We start from the raw sequence: 21,244 nt of genomic DNA, 5'->3' as shown, positions 1-21,244 counted from the left end.
ATATATATATATACATATACATAAATGTACATATATGTATATATACATATACATAAATTATAATCAAAATTCTATTCTGAAATTTGAACATAAATTGCAAATCATTAAAAATAATTTTAAGACTTATCTACGTAAAATTATCAGTATGAATATTATTGAAATAAATTCGCATAAAACGCTATAAAGGAGCAGCGTAAAATGAGCATAAATAATGAACGCTAGATTGTAGACTAAACTTCGAAATGCGGTTTAGTTTGATATATCACATAAAATAAAGTTAGGAGGAGACACGTACATACGCACACACATAGAGAGAGGAGGGGGAAGGGGGGGAGAGAAATGCGAAAGACTTCGAGAGAAGGGTGAGCATACAGGTTCTGGGGGTAGCTGTATCATGCCAGTAGCTGCATCGATCGTTCTCTACTGACGCTACAGAGCTCGTCTCCAACGGGTGGACAATGCAACTTTATTGCGTCAGAAAAGTACTGTAAATTGCGATAATGCATGTATTATAACCCAAAAATCAATCATCGCGTGTCGGTACTATCGAATTGATGGCCAACTGATGACATGTCGCATGTAAATTTCGAAATGACTCGACACTTATTATACGAGCGAAACTTTCGCGTCTTTTCATGTTCCTAATCAACCGCAAGTTCTGTTTTGTACGTAAAAATGTACTTTTTAATTGGGCATATGATAACGAATTTTTTTTCTCTCTTTTTTCCTGTCGCAATTAATCTCGAATACTATCCAAGGAAAAATGATGCGCTTCCTTCATGTATGACGTATATGATTCTAGTTTTAAAAAAGCTGCTTTTTTCAAATTGCTGGAAAAAAACCGGAAAAATTTCGATTTTTTTCCCGAAAAATTGGTTTTTTGCTATGTAAAAGGCATAATAAGTAATTTCTAAATTCCGTTATAAAATTAATGCGATCTATGAAATTATGTAGTATTATTTTTATTAAAATTTTTTAGTTACCCTTCTATTTTTATAGTAAAACCTAATCTAACCTTCCTTTAGTACATGGCAAAGCTTAAGAAGACAGATTTTTAACTTTAGTTTGTCACACTCCGAATCTAATGAACTCCTAATGAAGTGTCTCTTTGTAGTTTATTTTTTTTCGAATATTTTGTTACGAATTCAGTTTAAATCCAAATTATTTTCTAGACCTACTATTATCGTCATATAAACATGATGTTTGGACTATATATTTTTAATTCTTACATTAATGGTGCAATAGTGTATGTTTTGTATGTTTTATTGAATACATTATGCGCGACCTCAATCTTTTATATAATTTCAAAATTTCTGTTATCTTCTCCCGCTATATACCCTATACGCAAATATTTTCTTTACGGAAAGAACTGAGAAACAAACTTGATAGGTTTTACGAGCACAAGTGAATTTTTCCAAAATGAATTTTTCTACCCTTGGCGAAAAAACCAAAAAAATCCGCGGAAAAATTGGGTTTTTTCGATTCTTTAAAACTATATATATGATCGTGCGACGCAACTGAGATGGTCATGCGGGCGTGAGCGAAGCCAAGGATTGAAGGGGTTGTTGAGGTTTATTCAAGGTTGAGCAAACCTCACGTGTCGCTTGTCAAAGGCCGGGTTAGTCGCTGGAAAATGAATTCTTCTATATATCACCGACTATTCTATTTTACGATACGCTGAGAAAACGAGCGATCGGGCCGACGATAGCCATGCCAGTAATATATTCCCGACGCTGTTCAAGATATGCGTTCTACTCGGTTTAAAATAGTAAAATACTTCTTCGTGGCGAAGGAAAAGAGAGAGGAAAAGAAGAAAAAAGAGGAGAAGAAGGAGAAGAGTGTCTTTGTTTTATTAGTTCGACTAATTAGTTCAGAGATCAATTATGATCGATCGCTTTCGATAGTAGCGCATAGCTGTTGGATGAAGAGTAATATCTATTTTTCGTCTTTATGTCTTTCTCAATATAGGTGTGACGGTGTTCATCTACGAAATTTTTCCGATGAAAAATTGAAAGTGCTGAAGGTTTACAGGCAGAAACATGCCCGGACAATCGCCTGCAAGGGCATACGAGCGGCCCATTACAAGCGAAGATTGCGGGTTTGCCACCACTTGAATGTCGCCGCGGGAGGTGAGATAATTGCGTGAAGATATTTTGGTAATATAATATATGAGGAAAGCAAAAACCTCCCAACGAATCTTTTAGCTATCGAATTTCGGTGTTGTATAAAATTACCTCGAGCTATCTGTAATATTTCTTACTTAATTTATATCAATAACGCGGAGAAGTTACCTCGAGATATTACCAAATTATCTTATCCTCGATAAATATTATTCTTAAATAAATTAACACTTCTCGGAGCTTTCATTTCGTTATAAGAATAAATGAGCAGGGCGCGGAATGGGCGAGTCTTGGCTTTCGGTTCTTCTCACTGCCGCGTTGACAACGATGATAATGATGACAGTGACGAAGGCCGATTCATCCCCGACGCCGTCTCTGTCGACGATTGTTCGTGACGACATCGTGGATTCCAAACGGGTTTGTCTTCATTGATACTTATTTCGTCTTATTATGATATAAAGATAGTGGAAGAAGATGGCAATACTATGACGGCAATTCAGAACAATCAGCTAGTTAATCAAATTTTGGTCCTACTGCGCATCCCTCAAGTTGTCTCATTTGTCTCCTTCCACTATGATAAAAGCTGTGTTCCAAAATTTACTATCAATACTGAATAGTTTACATCACGTGCACTATAGATTTTCAGTACTAGCAATAAATTTTGGAACACAGCCAAAAATAATGCAATTCTTCGCTCTTTTTTTTAACGTCCTATTATTCAATTATTTCGAAGGCGGCTATCGAGGAAGCCTTGGATGTGATAGAGGCAGCATCGACAGGCTCTCTGGGCGAAGTTTGTGTCACTGCGGAGGGATTTAAATCTCTTCCAGCTGATGTCGCCCTGGACCCAAGGCGTTACGACATGGCACGTCAGAAAGCTGACATGACCGCTATGGTGCTTCGGAATCTCGGGGCTGCTGAAGCGATGCGACGTAATGGTGAGTTAGTAGAGTTGTGATGTAAGGAATACTAAAGGGCCGTCTACAATGGGAGTAATACGATGTAGTAAGTTGTAAGCCGTAAAAAATGGACCAATCAGAGTCAAATGTGAGGAGATTAATCGATTATGATTAATCAATCTCTTACTGCTTACTACGCAATATTATAGTACATTTTAGACGATCCATAGTGTCTTCTACAATATGTGGCTTCTGGACACTGGATGTGGAACACACTTCGCCACACGGCAAAATGCGACGCAGTAACTAATGAAAATGTTAGAAGCTTATTGGTTACCGCGTCACATTTTGCCACGCAATAGGCGTTTCCGCGTTTAGTGTGCAGGAGTCATACGCTTGGTGTAGGAAGTAAGAGCAAAAAACTTACTAATTACAGTCGATTATTTTTCTCATATTCTACCATGGTCAATTTCTTACTCTTACTTCTTACACCAAACTTATTTCGCATATTGTAGAGGATGCATAAGGGATTACGTTCGTTCACCTAGAATGCGACATACGATTAAATATTTAAAATACGCTGTTTAACGAAAAGAAAAAAAAATTCAAGTATGACAAATGTGATCTGGAATTAATGCTCTCAATCTAGTTTCCTTACTCTACCTGTTTAATTGGTGGCACCTGTTGCGCGTAGCGAACAACGCGCGCGTTGAAAGTAATTGTTGAACATGACTCACGAGATATGGCCGAAGATATTAACGAAATTACGTAGCTCTTTTAGACGCTCTGACCAAGTCTTTGCTAGTGTCGGTGGATGACGCTGTGGAGGCGAGGGTGATCGCGCTCAACGCGTCCACTGGCACGGTGATCACCACAGTGTGGTTGAAACGTAGTCCTGGAAGCGTCGGTGAGCCTTCTAAGGTCGAGAGTCACGCGGTCCAACTCGGATCGCAACCAGACCCCAGCTTACCGTGGTTTGAGAACGCAGGTAGCAGCGCTGGATTAAGGTTTGCGTTATATAATTCACATACTCTTGCATATTGTGTATCTGTAAAAGCCAGACTTTCCAAAACCTTCCATCTTTCCATTGAACGTCAATAATGTTACATGATGGCCTGTTACAAACAATACAATTGCTAGAGAAATGATAATTCTACATAAAGAAAAAGAACTAATTTTATAATTCTATCTTTGATTTTCTCGAAAATAAAGTCTCACACATAAAGAAAAAAATTTTACGTTTCTAATATATATTTCTTTTAATAACATTGTTTTCTTTTTATAAGGGATACTATATACTTAATCGTTATTAGCAATATATATAACAAGTTACAGTCCAATAGACGCTATTCACATTTTTTATTATATTTTAATTTATATTTCATCTTTTAATTATTTTGACAATAACGATTGTTAATAAAATTGACATCATTATTCTTTATTTTAAGGATATTTCCATCGACGTGTAACGATCAGGTAATGTCCCTTGACAGTATCTCCAATAACAGACTTTCCTAAGGCTTTATTCTCGAAAAATATCACGTACAAAAATATTGTAGTATAATGTACGTATATCACGGATATTACGGATTTTTGTATATCAAAAGATACACGGACGGTTTCGCGCTATGACATCACTGCACATTCTCTTAGCGCCGAAACACTACCGTATCTTTGAATATACCCATACAGCACAGAATTTGCAGCAATATCGCTGTAAAATCTCTGCAATATTGCTGCAACATCTAATGTTGTTGCAATGTTACAGCAGTGTTGCTGTAACTTTTGTGCAACTTTGTGCTGTAGGGGTAGATTCAAGGATATAGGCCCCGTATTTCTTTCTAAAAATGTTAGCACGCACGCACGCACGCATACGCACTTTGTCGGCACTATTTTGCAATCTGTCACGTTCATACTTAAAATGTTGTCTTTCTCTTCTTTTTTCACGGCGATGCAATATAAAAATGAAAGATACGGGTCTGTCCATAAGAAGAAGTTCAATTTTATTGCTTTTCACTTATAATGGAGGAATGTGCAAAGATCGTTTAGGAAACATCGATGTTTACTTATCACTTTTCCGACGTTTTGCCATCGATCGCAAGCTAAGATGTTTCCTTCTCATTTTTGATAGCTGTGTCGAGTTTGTTCCAAAATTTATGTTAAATTACAAAATATGGTAAATATACCTAATAGGGGAACCACCCATGACCTTGACTTTAACATATTTTATCAAGATCATGACCCTCAGTAACCTCCAACAGGTTTTAGCCGTCGCTCATTTAGTGATTCAAGATTGAATTATTTAAGCATTTTAAGATCTAGCTTCAACCGTATAAGGCTCTTTATTTAAAAAATTTACTATAAAATATCATTAGGGGACAATAGTAACATCAATGCCTGGGGTCAGTTGTAACATTACGATTATCCTCAAACTTACTTGATTTTAATTTAGTATTATTTTGTACAACGTTATTTGTATTTTTCTTCATAGAATCCCATTAACAAGAAAACATAAAACGGATAAGAGAAAAACTATATAAAAGAAGTGTCTTTATAAAAATAAAGACATTTATATAAAAAAGTTATGAAGGACCAAATATCCATTTGTGCAACTGCAAGAAAGAGTATAACTTATGTTGTGTTACATACCTCTGGTAAATGTGTGGTACAATTATCCCCCTCTACTGTTATAATCATTACTATCGTCCCTGGGGGTTGGGACAGTTGTAACAAAATTTCTCATAGTTTTTAAACAAACATAACTTTTTTTTTAATTACATAAAATAATTAAACCAAAGAAAATTTTGTATTTAAATAAATTCTATATCTAAAGATACATATTTTTTTTAAATGTAAGTATCATATTTTAACTGTTATAACACTTCAAAGTCAAAATGTTACTTTTGTCCCCTATATCATGTTTTGGAAGGACAATTAACAATTGGCGGACTTTACATCTTCATTAACCAAACTGACATCATGAAGTTAATTGATTTAGCCACCGAATCTCTCACAAGTAATCGTTTAACTTGTTATAATGTTAATTACCGCTGAATTCACATACAATCTGCTAATTTGTCATTGCTTTCAACCGTTTTTATATTTATACATGTAATGACTCAATAAGAATCGAAACGTTTGTTATTAATGTAAGTTATTTATTAAATTTGTTTGTCTGGCTCGTAGCCCTTTTTAACGTTTTCTTATTTAATTTTTAATTTAAGCCATATTATATTATGTATTTTAATTAGTTAAATTAAATGCAAAAAGTAATGAGAAACACGCTTTGACAAGATGCAAGTCTGAAGTGCCTCACGTCAGTCTCGGTTGAGCCGATCCTGACCACGCGAATTCCACGCGCGCCCATTCGACAACTTCAATATTTCACCATTCAAATTCTACTCGTTCAATCGTATTTTGGTACAGAGTTTTTTGTCTTAGAATTTCACGGAGAATATGTTGGTAATTGGCGATACGCGAGTTCTGGGACACCGTGTATATACATATACATACTGTATATACATATACGTATATACATATGTATATGGCTCAAAAATAGGTGAAAAATCAATTTTTCGCGTATATCTCGTTCCAAGTGCGTTTGTCGACAAAAATACTTCTATAATAAATTATAAAAAAGAAAATTTTTTACAAATTATGTCGAATAAATTTTTTTATCAGATCAATAGTTTACTTGTAACAGTTCATCAAAGTTATGCAAATATTTTTCAATAATACTTATAATACTTTTTTTCACACCATCTAGGAGGCAAAGTATAAGGCGCATATTTTTACGTGATTTCGCCAGTAGGCCTACTCCATGTTTATATAGCTTTTTTCCTTTTTTTGGGTTTCGAACTATTTCCTGAAGTATTGCAGGCGATTTTCCAGACACTCTGTATATTTTTAGAGTCCGACCGAAGCTTCGCCGAAACTGAACCGAAACACTTGGCTACATGTCAATTTCAACCGAAACCAAAATTAAAAAATAGGAATCCTATAAAGGCCATATGTATAGACATGCCCATATATCATATACTTTTTCTTTATAAATATCATAATTTATTGAGACAGTAATTAAATTTCGGTGGAAATCCCAAATCGAAATTTCGATTTTGTGTCAATTCTGACCAATGAATATAAGTAGTTCTTCATTCATAGGAAATTTTCTTATCTACAATTTGTTATAGAGGTATTTTTGTCGACAGACGCACCTGAAACGAGATATACGCAAAAAAACAGATTTTTCACCTATTTTTGAGCAATTTTTTCAATATGGTGACGGCGCTAATTTTTTGGTGGCAAAATATAAATTTGTTACAAGGGCATCAAATTACATAACGGTATTAAATATCAAAACTCCCTCGAGACTTTCCAGGTAAAACTGTCGCCTGAGCTATATAGAGATATGCTTGTTTTTTTTTTTTCGTTTTGGAGAAAATTGCAAAAAAAAGATCCGGCCGGATCGTGCCTTTATCTTGCCTTGGCTGGTCGGATCGTCATGTCTGGATTTTGCCTTATAAATTAACAGATACTTAACGAAAAGGTACTTAATTATAGTGTTTTAGAAAACTCTCGAGACGATCTACAAGAATGCGCAATAAAAAGTAGGGAGTTCCGTTTAAGAAATTAAAAGTAACCTTCACGTTATCTTCAAGCAACTATTCAAGGTCAAACTGGTGACACCATCTTATGTCCCCTTCAAAGCCATACAACTTTTGTCTGAAACATTTTTTTCTAAGATAAAAAATAAAAAAGTTATTTGGAGTGGGACATTAAAATGGGTCACTCTATATAATATTAAAAACTATTCTATTCCCTTTCTTGCTTACGTAATGGTTTTCCACGGGAAGGGTGTTCCATCCCACTTACCCCCTGTTTCAAAGGTGCACGACTTCCACGCGAATCGACTTTCACTCTACCTCCCCCCTGCTTCAGAGACGCATGACTTTCACGCGAAGCGACTTTCAACCCATCTCCCCTCTCCCTACAAAGGGGTGTCCGACTTTCCACGCGAAGCAAAATTTGACGAGATGGGATGAAAAACTCGCTTCTCGTGGAAAATTGTGCGCCCTTGAAGCAGAAGGGGAGGTGGGTGAAATTTGCTTCGCGTGAAAGTAATGCGCCCCTTGGCAGAGGGGAAGGTGAGAATCATTTTTCGTCCTAAAATATATTTTAAAGTTAAAAATTTCTGTTTTATGTAATAAAAAAGACACATTATTTTTCAAACTTTTTTTGTTTATAACTTTTTAATGAATAACGAGCGACGGCTAAAACTTGTTGGAGCTCACTCAGGGTCATAACCTTGACAACATATGTCAAGATTATTTATTTTTAAAGGTGCTGACTTTTTGTGAATATTTACCAAAAATGGTCCCACTAGAGAAGGCCTGTTCACAATTTGAACTCCGGAGCTAAAACGCGAAGCCACTGACGTAAAATAATTCAACGTGAGTAAGATTTCGGAGACTGTAAAGTATTGATACGTATCCGAGTGACGCTTATCAACATTTTACAGTCTCTGAAGTCTTACATTGAATTTTTCGCGTCAATGACTTTGCATTTTGGCTCCGGAGCTCAAATTGAACAGGTCTGCACTAGAGAGTCATTCCAAATTCCGAGCCAAATGTTAATAGCAAACAATAATAAGATTGAAAGACCGCTAATGTTAACTACAATGCTTTAAATTAAGAAGCGCCATAACGGTCAGAACGTTAAGATGTTGAACTTCATATTGTAAATTCATTTTAAATGAATTAATTTCAGAAATTATAATTGCGTGCCGATATGGTTAGATTATAATTATAATTTCTGAAATTAATTCATTTAACATGAATTTACAATAGTTCAACATCTTAAAGTTCTGACTGTTATGGCGCTTTTTAATTTAAAGCATTGTTGTTAATAGCAAATTCATGCTGGAACCTAGTTTCCCTAACAACCCTGGGATTTTCGTGCATGATTTCAGCGACAATAATACTTCACAGATAGTGCGAGAACGAAGCAACTACGTTTTGTCTTCTTTGCAATTTTCTCCAAAACGAAGCATAATCGAGCATATTTCTACAGGACTTTTTTTCTTACAAGGGAACGGTCAGAACTGTCTCTCCGATTTTGATGGGCTTTGGATATGTTGTAGAGCATTCAAAAATATTAGACCCATATTTTTTTATTTGTGCTTATTTCGAAGTTTAGGGGATGAAATACCCCTTCGAAGATAATGAATTGTATCGTTTTTCTTAAATATATTTTAAACTATATGGTATATCCAAAAATGTTTTATATAAAAGTTGTCTTATGCTCTGTACAACGGCATAAAAGACATGTTGCAAAAATCTATTTTGCAACAAATTATTAAAAATTGATTGTAGAGAAATTTTGATTACACCGGTCGATTGTACGGGCAAAAAAAGCGTTTTAAAAATTTTTACATTTATGCAAAAAAAGAAATAAATTATGAACGTTTCTGTCCATGCCTGGATCACCAAGGAAAAAATAATAATTGTAAATATGACTGGAGCATAAAAAAATATTTAAAATTTATTAGAGTAGTCACTTTTTCTCTACAATTAATTTTTAATAATTTGTTTATAACAGTTTGTTACAAAATTTATTTTTGCAACTTGCCTTTTATGTCGTTATACAGAGCATAAGAAATTTTTTGTTTTTATAAAAAGCCAATAAGGCTAGTAAGTAATTGAACCAGTCAGAGTAGACCGTTTTATAATATGGTTGTCGAAGAGTTAACAACGATAGTCTACATGGCATTACAATTAAGGCCAAAGCAAGTTTAATATGTTCCATATCATTAGATGGAAGAATAATACAGGGTTATTGTATTAAATCCAAAGGCTTGGTTCTTTTGAGGCGTCTTGACACTCCTGCTCCTCTCGGAATAGTCGGGATGCCAGTCTGTTAGAATGGTTGATTAGACGAAGCTTATGTTTCTGAACAGCTAGCGTCCTTTCCTCGACGATGGTATTAATGTGTAGGTCACGATGAATGTCTGCATTGCGGCAGTACCATGATGCTCTAACTATGTCTCTAAGAACTCTGTTCTGAAAGACGTGTATAACTTGGATATTCGAATTGACACTGCATCCCCAGAACTGGATGCCGTATAACCATTGGTTTGAAAATATGTTTATATAGCAATAATTTATTGTGTACAGATAGTTTGGAATTTCTTGCTAACATCCACTCCATGTTCATCCGCATATTGTTCAATTGCTTTCTTTTAATCTTAATGTGCTCTTTCCATCGGTGCTTGGCGTCAAGGGTTATGCCAAGGTATTTCGCAGAATTGGAATAAGGAATTACTTGTTGATTGATTATAATCAGAAGCGGAGACACTTTTCTTAATGTGAAATTAATGTATTGAGACTTAGTTTCATTAAGCTTAATGTGTCAACGATCAGTCCAATCCATTATTCGGTTAAGAGCTGTTTGCAATTTAGTTGTGGTTATAGCAACATCATCTCCTGTGACTAAAATTACCGTATCGTCGGCGAAAGTAGCAACCTTAACATCAGGATTTTTACGAATATCAGCAGTAAATAAAAGATACAATATCGGATTCAAGACACTGCCCTGCGGGACGCCTGCGAAGATTTTGCGGAAGCTGAAATAGGCATCCTCAAGTCTAACTCTAAAACATCGATCCTGGAGATAGGATTTTAAAAATTCATTGAAAGACATGGGGAGCATTCTCCCCAACTTGAACATCAAACCCTCATGCCAAACCCTATCAAACGCCTGAGACACGTCAAGCAGTACAGCCGTGCAAACTTTACTATTTTCAAACGCTGCTTCGACCGTACCAGTTATCCGATGAACCTGATCCAGGGTGGAGTGTTTGTCGCGAAAGCCAAACTGATGATTCGGCAAGAGTTGATAATCTGCAATAATCGGTTTGAGTCTCTTGATGATTAATCTTTCAAAAACTGTAGATATGATGGGGAGAAGAGATATAGGTCTATATGAGGTTGTTTCGTTCAGAGGTTTATCGGGTTTTGGAATCCGGTTGTGATTATTTCAGCTATTTTCCATTGTTTGGGAAAGTACTTTAATCGAAGAGACGCATTAAATAAATGAGTTAATTTCATGATTCCTTTATGCAAAAGTTCCTTTAGCATGCGGGCAGTGATAAGATCAAATCCAAAGGATTTTTTAGGATATAAGCTATTTATTTCTTTTTTTACCTCCTTAGGAGAGATAGGTTTAATTTTGATGTCTTGTTTGCTATCTACACCAGCACCTACATCATGATCTAACTCCGCCGTGCTATCATCCTTTGGCTCATGAAGTTGAAAAACATTTTCCAGGTGGTCAGCATGAAGATTAGTTTTGTTCTGGTTACTTCTAGCCCAACTACCATCGACTTTCCTAACAGATGAAGCAACAATAGGTCTTCTAATCTGTTTGATTGTTCTCCAGAGGGAGAAGTTGGTGTCTTTTTCAGCTGTAAGTCATTAGCTATTCCATGGCCTTTAAGTTCGTCTTCTTAAGTTCGTCTACTAAGTAAGTCTTCTTAATTTTTGATTTAGTTTAATAAAAATGATTTTCCTCATAGGATCTCGAGTCTTCTGCTAGGCTCTACACTTTTCTTTTATTAGTTCCTTTACCTCAGTGGAATAGTTTGTTCCAGACTTTATCATTTTGAAAATCGGAGTATTTTCTTTGGCTGTCAACTGGAGGAGAGTGGTGAATAGTTTCACTTCATTTTCAATCTGATCCTGTGTTTTAAACAGAATATTAAGGAAAATGTTTTTTTCAAGATAAATGGAATAATTTTTCCAATCAGTCTTATTATTAGTTAATGAAGGACTGGGCTCCTTGTATATGATTATGTCACTGATAAGGAGAGACTCAGACAAGCTCAGACGTTCGGAATTTAGAAAAATTTGAAACTTATGATACGTAGAGTGTATCACCCAGACGTTACTTCGGCCAAGCAATAAGATGCAATTCTCAGCCATTGTCGAGAAAATCGACTTTGAAAAATTCCGAGCGGTATGTAGTATTGTACACTGTACGTTGAGCATGTTTTAACAACTCCCGTAGCGCAATGGTTAGCGCTCTTGCTTAGTAATCGCTGGTTCGAGTCTCCGTGGGCACTTTCTTTTTCCCCTTTTTTTTATTTTAATATTTGTTATTTCTATGTAAAATCAATCAAATTTATTGTAATCAATGGATATTCAATATAAATCTTTTCTGAAAAACGAATATTTCGTTTACAATGTAACGGAAATATGTGATAAATAAAACCCAATACAACGAGAGCGGGCAAACATTAAACGTGTTCTTTTTTGCGTTAGGGTTTATTTTTTGTGTGCTTTCTCGTTACATTGATTCCATTTTTTGTTAATTTTGTAATTTAACTCGAAATTTTTATATATTTTTCAATCTAATCGGGAACACAAAATTCTGGAAAACATTTAATTCTCGGAATCATAAGAGAAATTCAGAACTGTGACAATTTCAGTGCGGTCATTTGGACTCTCGGGTCGACCACTTCCGCTGGTAATAGTATAGATCGAATGAACGTATGAGGAATGAAAGAACGTACATAAAAGATGTTGGGTAGGCTTTGCGAAGAGGTGGGGAGTGTGTAACAAAATCTCGTGTAACAGTTGGCCGTTCGACATCGCATTCAACCATTTTTTACTTGCTTTCATTACATTGAATTTTATTTATCACATGGTTCTGTTACGTTATAAATGAAATGTGCATTAAAAGATTTATATTAAATATCCGTTGATTACTATAAATTTGGTTCATTTTACATAGAAATAACATGAATATTAAAATTAAAAAAAGGGAAAAAGATAATACCGGTTGTGGGTAGCGCTCTTGCCTAGTAACCACTGGATCGCTAGTTCGAGTCTCTGTCGGTATTTTCTTTTTCCCTTTTTTTAATTTTAATATTCATGTTATTTCTATGTAAAATGAACCAAATTTATAGTAATCAACGGATATTTAATATAAATCTTTTAACGCACATTTGTCTAATCCCACGGGATTTGTTGCAACTTGCTCAACGTTCAGTGTACATATACCGCTCGGAATTCTTCAAAGTCGATTTTCTCGACAATGGCTGAGAATTGCATCTTAGCCAAAGGAATGTCTAGGTGATACACTTCACGTACCATAAGTTTCAAATTTTTCTAAATTCCGAACGTCCGAGCCTCTCCTTGTTAGAATCAAAATGACCGGAGTGTGATCAGAACTAATTGTAAGTCTGTACTAAATTCGACATTGATGTAATTAATCGACAGGCCTTTAACGATGAAGAAGTCAATTATATCATATGCAGTATTATATAGTGTTACGTTATCTTTAGAGTTAATAGCAGCTTTAGCGGCGTAGGTGAAGTTAACATTTTTGGGTTCTAATACAGCTTTTGTCCCCAGCTACTTCCATTTTCCATTCGTCTTGTCGGTCTTTGACAATTTGCTTGAGATGTCTTCTGATATTTTTCTAACAGCATCGTTTCTGCGTTTTTGCATTTTTTTAACAATATACTGTATCTATAGTTTGCCGTATGTTCCTCGCAGTTCGCGCACTTAGGTTTAGTATCAATGGGTTTGGAGCACGACTCTATAGAGTAGTCTCTGTTGGGATTCGGTATTATTGAAGGAAATGAAAGTGACAACAGATACACAATAACTCGTGTTTAAAAGAACGTTGAAAAGTAAAAATATATTTCTACATACAGCAGAGAGAGAATAATAATAAAAGATACGTAGACTCGACACGGGAAAAACTGTCCCAAAAAAATTCCCTTCCGCTCGACCGCAGCGCCCAAAGTGGCTCTCGTGTGAACTTGATTCGAACCGCACTAAAATGTCTCGCATTTCAACACCCCTTCTCGCTTTGGGAAGCTCGAATCAGTAAATCTTCAGGCGATTAGTTAGTTCCAGAAAACGTTGCTTGGCTAAAAGCTTCGTCATTATGTCAGCTAACATGTTCTCCGACAGTGGACAGTACTGAATATCGACTATGTTCTTCTCTCACAGGTCTTTAATTAGATAATAACAAACCTCAACGTGTTTGGTACGTGCTCCACACTTATCTGACTCTATCAGTTTAATGCATCCTTGATTATCTTCTTTTATTACCGTTGGACCTTCCATCAGAACATTCAAATCGTTGAGCAACTGTCGAAACCAAAGTATTTCTTTGCTTGCATACGATGCGGCAACATACTCAGCTTCCGTTGACGACATAGCTACTGATGTTTGCTTACGACTGGATCATGCTACTATTCCTTCTCCCAGACACAAAACATAACCGCTGGTTGACTTTCTATCTGCTTTGTCTCCAGCCCAATCCGCGTCCACACAGCATATTAGATTTGACTTCTCAGTTGAAGACAAACGCAATTTCTTATTCATCGTGGACGCTAAGTAACGCATAACACGTTTGACTGCTTCCCAGTCTCGCTTGGTAGGTTTTTCTACACGTCGGCTTAAAATCCCTATCACCAACGCGATATCTGGCCTGGATATAGTAGCAATATACAACAAGGATCCAATAACTCTGCGGTACTTGGAATTATTTGGCAGTCTCTCACTTTCTTCTGTATCAGAACTTAGAAAACTTGTTTTCATCGGAGTAGATGCTGGTCTTGATTTCAGTAGACCACATTCTTCGAGTATTTTGACAATCTTCCTCTTTTGGCTTAATAAGAATGACCAATCTGTTTCGCGTTCTATCTCGATATCAAGGTAATAGTTGACTTCCCCCAAATCCTTAACGTAAAAGAATTTCTGAAGATCGAAGTGTACTTTCTTAGTAATCTTTCTTGAGGCTCCAGCCACTAAGAGATCGTCGATGTAGAGCAAAACATAGGTAGTAGCACTGCCTTTCTCTTTCCTAATGTATAGGCATTGATCAGCCTTTCCTGGTTGGAAACCTATATGTGCTAGTGCTTCAGCGGCTTTCTTATTCCATGCGCGAGCTGATTTAAGGCCATATAAACTTTTTCGTAGCTTCAAAACCTTGGATTCATGTCCACGCTTCTCAAAACCTGACGGTTGTTCCAAATAAATTTTTTCCTCCAGTTCTCCATTTAAATATTCGCTTTTTACATCCACATGGCGTACGTCTAGACCCTTGTGAGCTGCTACACAGAGCAAAGTGCGAATAGTATCGTACTTGACACGGCGCGAAAGTCTCGTCATAGTCTTCCCCGTACAATTGTGAGAATCCTCTGACCACCAGTCTAGCTTTGTAATTGTGTACTTGATCCTTTCCATTGGTTTTGATTTTAAAGACTCACTTGCAGGAGATTGCCTTTTTACCAGGAGGAAGGTCAGCCAATTCCTATACTTGGTGCTCATTAAGAGACTTCATTTCTTCTTCTGCAGCTGACATCCACTTCTTCCGTTCTCGTACTGGTAGTTCTAACATTTTTGTCCAAGATTCTGGTTCTTGAGCCATGCTGGTCTGCACGTGGTAAGCAAGTCTCAAAGGGGGTACACCTTTGTTTTCACGTTTCGACACGCGCCTCTCTTGAATTTCGAGCTCATCGTTTGGAGGCGTTGTATATCCGTCGTCAGATGTATAACTATCTAAATCCATGCTTGTTTCTCTTCGCTCACAACTTCTTGATCCTCGTGATGTGTAATATCCACCTCGTTGTTACCTATAATTTCTTCGTTGGGTAACACCTGATATAAACCTGATCGCTGAGTTTCATTTTCGATCCTTACAGAACGACTGATCCATACTTGATTCGTGCTCGGATCTAAAATTCGATAGTCTTTGGAATTTCCGTCGTAGCCAACAAGTACGCCCTCTTCAGCTTTATCATCTCACTTCTTCCGTCACTATTTGGGAATAAATGAATACACTTTTGATCCGAATATTCTAATATGACTAATATCCGGCTTTTCTCCGATGAGCAACTCAACAGGAGTTTTACTGACACTACGACTGGTCATTCTGTTCTGTAGAATGTTGCGGTTAGAATCGTTTCTCCCCAAAAACGGTTGTCTAGTCCTGCATCCAGCAGCATACACTTTGCAGACTCAGTTGGAGATCTATTTTTCCGCTCGGCTACGCCATTCTGCTGTGTATGCCGGTGAGTTGATGGTGTATACCTTCCTTCCTAAAGTAATTCTTTAGTTCGGATGAAATGTATTCTCCGCCGTTGTCTGTACGTATAACCATAGGTTTCTTGCCAAACCTTATTGATATCGCGGCGACATATTCTTTTATTCGGAACCTTGTCTTTAGATTTCAGTAATCGTATCACAGTGAAACAAGAATAGTCGTCAATTAGAATTAAAAAATATTTATTTCCACTAGAAGTAACTGTCTGCATGGGTCTGCATAAATCCGAGTGAATCAATCTCATAGGCTCTCCTTCTCTTCGTTTACTTACTTAAATTTCGCCTGAGGCAGCTTGCCTTTAATACAGTGCTCACAAACTATCTCGTCACCACATGCTATCATTCTGATTCCAGTTGCTAAACCTTCGCTCATCAAACGCTTTATAGCAGTTGAGTCTCTATGACTCAACCGACGATGCCATTGGTGTGTACACACGGTCTCTATTGCAGTTACAAGTTACAAGTTACAATTCCGTTTGAATAAGTGTTCATTTTTGTATCGTGAGATTGTTTACCTTGGTTACTTAATTGATGAGAGTGGTATTCGACTAATGATAAATGTCGAGTCCGTTGTTGATTTTCCGGTACCACGTAATACAAAGGAAGTCCACAGATTTGTGTGCTTCGCTAATTACTTCCGGCGATTTATTAAGAATTTTTCGATTATAGCAAAACCACTTTACGATTTAGTCAACAAGAATGCATGATTTCAATTCAGCCCGGAAGAAAATCGTGTATTTGAGTTATTGAAGGAGCTGTTGTCGTCACAGCTGATTCTTGCCACTTATTCGCCTAAATTATCAACCGAACTGCATTGGGTGCGTTCAGCAGAACGTTTGTTTTGCAACTGTTGTAAGTTTCCTTCGCGCTAATTGGATCATACTTTTAGATCTAGAAGAATGGTCCTATCTCAGCAGACAATCATAAAACGGTTGCAAAACTGTTGAGTCTGCTGAACGCAGCCATTGTGAAGCTAGTGCGAGCGGATTTGACGTGATTTTGCTTCAGAGACAGGGTAACTATGCGACCCATGTCATATTTTAGAACAACAACCACGGAAGCGCAATATCATAGTTTTGAGTTGGAGCGCTTAGTGGCTGTATGTTATCAAAAGATTTCGTATTAGAGATCTCATATAGAGATGAAAATTTGTTTTAATCTGTATGGTAGGACTCGTCCCGATTTTCCAAGTTAGCAAGTCTTGCTTCAAGAAGTTTAATTCTTTCAAGCAAGGCCTGGTTTTCTCTAGTGAGCTGCAGATTTCTCTTTTTAAGGTCTCCCGACTCACCTGACGAGTAGCTTCTGTCTCTAATATTTTCATTATTGATAAGCAACGGTTGGCCTCTCCCAGAATCCTTGAGGCCAGCCTCCGAAGGGAGTGGATTTTCCAGGCAATAATCTGAACTGCTACCTGGGGTAATCTTTCCTAAAATTGTTTTATTCATTGCTCAGCATTTTTTTGCCAGTTTTGATCAACCAAGGATATTTTATTTCCCTGGTACTCTCCAGCGAGCTGACGAGCGTTCCCCAATCCGCCATCTAGGGAGGCGCTCGATGGGGGACTGGTATTCCCACATAACAAATTAGACAATTTTGATATGAAACATTGTTTGATATACAGTATAGTTTTAAAAAATATTTAAGAAAAACGATAAAATCAACAACTATTTGAGTAACATACTTTTTCGCGTTAGGAGTCAAAGTTCCACTCCGCGCGCTTCCGTGTCTTCCCCGATTAATTAGTAAATAACCCGACTAGAAATTTATCCAGGGATTTTAGCAGGTTCTAATCAGATTGATCTTATTTCGTTATCAGGTCCTGATAAGGTAAGTTCATCGGGAACTGATCAGTTATGTAACGCAGCACAGTAGTCGGATCCTTATTCGGATAGCCTCGTTAGGTCCTGATGAGGACCTGACAAGGATCTTATCAGAACTTGATAATGAAATAAGATCAACCTGGCTAGGACTTATTAAAATCACTGGAAAATTTCTAAGTCGGGAATTGTTCAAATGCTACTAATTTAGCATTACATTCCAACAGAAGCAAAAAAAACATATATTTTAGAGGCCCAGAAGGCATACTCTGAAGGAACTTTATAATCTCTAGGAGATTATCCAAATCGACTTGCATACGCCTTCTTATAGAACTTGTGGACGTTTTTTTCTTACGAGTAATGCGTCCATCTCGTGGCGTGGCTGCGTATTATAGAAACAAGATCAACCATACTCAAACCTGACGAGAACATCCTTAAATGTATTTTATTTAGGATTATCTTAGGTCAACCAAACCAGGTTCTTATTATATAACGTATAACATAATTTTAACCTTACAAAGGTGAACCATCCTTAAATCTGATAAGAATCTTTTTAGGTGTACACCTTATTTATAATTATCTTACGTCAACCAAACCAGGTCCTTATGACATATAAGGTTAACTCGACTAGAATTCTAGTAATTTCACTAAGTCAGGACGTAACAATGGGTCTAATATTTTTTGATGTTCTACATATAGCCCATCAAAATCGATGAGGGACAGTTCCGACCATTCCCTTGTTAGTTTATCGATCCCATACACGCTCCCGAAGTTTTGTCATTTAAATTCCAAACAGTTTGAAAATATTTTTGTTTTACATGAAATAAAAGGCTATCCACTTCCTATATTTGTCACTATGGGTAACAAAACCACTACAGTGGCCTCTTGGTCTATTACATGATCGATATCTGGTCTGGTATATACTGTCCCAGTTTACACCGAGCACTTAATAAGAGTATTAACTAGTAACTTTCTATTGAATTATCACCATTCCTTAAATGTATTGTCGAAATTAATAGCGTTTTCGGCCCGACCGAGTTTACACTAACCTGGGTTAAATTAATGATGTTTTGTGTTCTCCTATTGGTACAGCGCGTAACGTCAATCAGTAGCAAAGCATTTTTCAATCCAGGGTTGTTGCAAACCCGGTCGAGCCGATAACGCTGTTAATAGAGAGAAACCTGAGAGAGGACATGAGCGCCTGTTTTCTGTAACCACAAAACGCTGATGCGCATTACTGCCTTCTGAAGAAATGGATGTAGTTTCTATGATGTAAGCTACATAGAAACATCCACTTTTCTGCACTGAGGATATACACATCCATTTTTCAAGACTAATGATGAATGGATATTTGGTTCGTATATTGTTGTGTATTCACACTATGGTCTTAAAAGGTATTTTGTTTAATAAGGCGTATTTTAAAGTCAAATCTAATATTGATTATGATACTCAAATAATTCTCCACTAACTGGAATTCGATTGTTATTCAACTCTTCGTATAAGTTTTTATGGTTTATTTACTATAGACTGTCAACAGTATTCAATGTGGAATTACATATGTATCGAAAGATCGTTTATCAATACTATAATAAGAAATTACAATTATTCATTTTTGATGTAACAACTTTAATTTACTCACACATTTGAAGAATATTAATCTTTCTTTTTTGAAAGAGTAATTGTGCATTAATATTTAACGAAATAATCTTATAATAAATATTTTATTTTTAAGTTTATATACTACTTCAAAATTAAAATTTTTAGATGTGAATCCATAAAAAATATTCAGATATAACGATGGACAGACCCATATGTTAAAGACAATTCGCTAAAAGGAAATCGTACTAGTCCTGTAGGCGCTCCACGATCATTCATCACTCCTCATCCCGAACAAGCGTCAAGTCATAGAAACTCGATAGATTCTCGCGAACGATGTAAATTTGCGATTTTGCAATACATTGAGAAACTTTTTATCGCCGTTTCGATCAACGGCCATAGCGATACCGGGATGACCGTGAAGTGCCGGGCGTATGACTCGCACGAAAAAAAAAACGTATTCACTAGAAAAAATGTCGAAGTTTCTATGGCGGCTTGTGGCGTTTGCGTGTGATCCCAGGTCACCGAAATTCATGCAGTCACCGCCGATTGAATCCTACAGGGGTTGGTGGACCATTCCGTATTTCTCCTGCAAGACCCGCCGTTGGCTCATCTCATATAGCGTCAACGTGAAACCGCCGGATGTCCGACCCGGGTTGGTATACAACTTCTGTTTGTAAAAAAGTTTGTTTGATTTATGCTCGCTCGTAGTAAATAAATGTTCTAACTGACTCCATCGTTTTTTTTTGTTTCCTTTCATTGAAGAGTACGGGAATTCATCAGCATTGATATCGATATAAGTGGGTTAGAAGTGAATCAGTGCGACACCCCGACGCAAAACCACAATGATGAATTCGAGGCCGCCTCGAGCAATCAGATAGCCTTTTTTAAGGGCACCCACAAGTGTCACACCGATACCACGCAAGTAAATATCGTAAATGTACCACAGACTTCTTTATAGAAGTTTGTGAAACGTACATCGCGATTTATCATTTTCACAGAAATAGTAAGAAGCGAGAACACCAATTTTTTGTTTAGTGCGTGTATCAGGGGCCCAGCAGCCGAGTAAATCAAAATGGAGTGGGCGCCGGTTGGACGAAAGGCGCGTATATGTGTAAGTGTCGGCAAGGCTTTTACAGCATCAGACATCATCCGATGGGTTTCGAAGGAATCCTTGTGGAAGGTCAGAATTAGTTGTTGTTGGTCAGTTGTCGTGCATCTAATCTTTCATTCATATTTATTATAGCCGCGTGGAAGGAAATGAGGAAAAACAAGAGTGACTCCTATGAGAAGGTATTTCTATGTCTGCGTTGCGCACCGGGATGCGCGAGATGCAAAGGCCCTGAACCTTGCTTGGCGACGTACAACTGGCCATTTAGGTACTCTTAAGATATCCTTACTTTTTTTATTGATCTTATTGTTCCATGTTGCTATTTTTAAATCTTGTATTTTTTAAGAATCTCATTACTAGCCGTTTCAATTTTCTGCGCATTCGGTACCATCGTTCTGGTGGCGTACATGTATCAGCACCGTAAACTAAAGGTATTCAAGGTAGCCTCCCCGATATTTCTATCTATTACGCTTCTGGGTTGCGCCTTGATGTATCTCGAGGTAAACGAAAAGAACGCTCTATTCTCTTTCCTTTTTTTTATAGTTCGATTGTTAGTACAAACGAACGATGGATATACTAATCA

The 21,244-nt window shown here is 36.8% G+C and overlaps 1 protein-coding gene across 8 annotated transcripts in view; it reads left to right on the top strand.

Moving 5' to 3' along the window:
* Positions 1 to 21,244, top strand: part of LOC108726168 (probable G-protein coupled receptor CG31760) — a 38,182-nt gene that overhangs the window by 1,126 nt on the left and 15,812 nt on the right. For 4 of the 8 annotated variants that reach the window (XM_018453582.1, XM_018453580.1, XM_018453579.1 and 1 more), the window contains exons 1-9: positions 1,922 to 2,129; positions 2,392 to 2,537; positions 2,854 to 3,058; positions 3,792 to 4,026; positions 20,071 to 20,205; positions 20,316 to 20,475; positions 20,589 to 20,733; positions 20,797 to 20,929; positions 21,008 to 21,161. In XM_018453582.1, the coding sequence (XP_018309084.1) occupies positions 1,922 to 2,129; positions 2,392 to 2,537; positions 2,854 to 3,058; positions 3,792 to 4,026; positions 20,071 to 20,205; positions 20,316 to 20,475; positions 20,589 to 20,733; positions 20,797 to 20,929; positions 21,008 to 21,161 (1,521 nt within the window). Of the gene's footprint in view, positions 1 to 1,921; positions 2,130 to 2,378; positions 2,538 to 2,853; positions 3,059 to 3,791; positions 4,027 to 20,070; positions 20,206 to 20,315; positions 20,476 to 20,588; positions 20,734 to 20,796; positions 20,930 to 21,007; positions 21,162 to 21,244 lie in introns of those variants that run through there. The other 4 variants (XM_018453585.1, XM_018453584.1, XM_018453581.1 and 1 more) reach the window with 3 other exon arrangements.

The sequence above is a fragment of the Mycetomoellerius zeteki genome, unplaced genomic scaffold (genome assembly GCF_001594055.1).
Source record: "Mycetomoellerius zeteki isolate Tzet28-1 unplaced genomic scaffold, Tzet1.0 scaffold39, whole genome shotgun sequence".
In the NCBI taxonomy this organism is placed as follows: Eukaryota; Metazoa; Arthropoda; class Insecta; order Hymenoptera; family Formicidae; genus Mycetomoellerius; species Mycetomoellerius zeteki.
The sequence above is the reverse complement of the archived record's forward strand: the minus strand, read 5'-3'. Positions and strand labels throughout refer to the sequence as shown.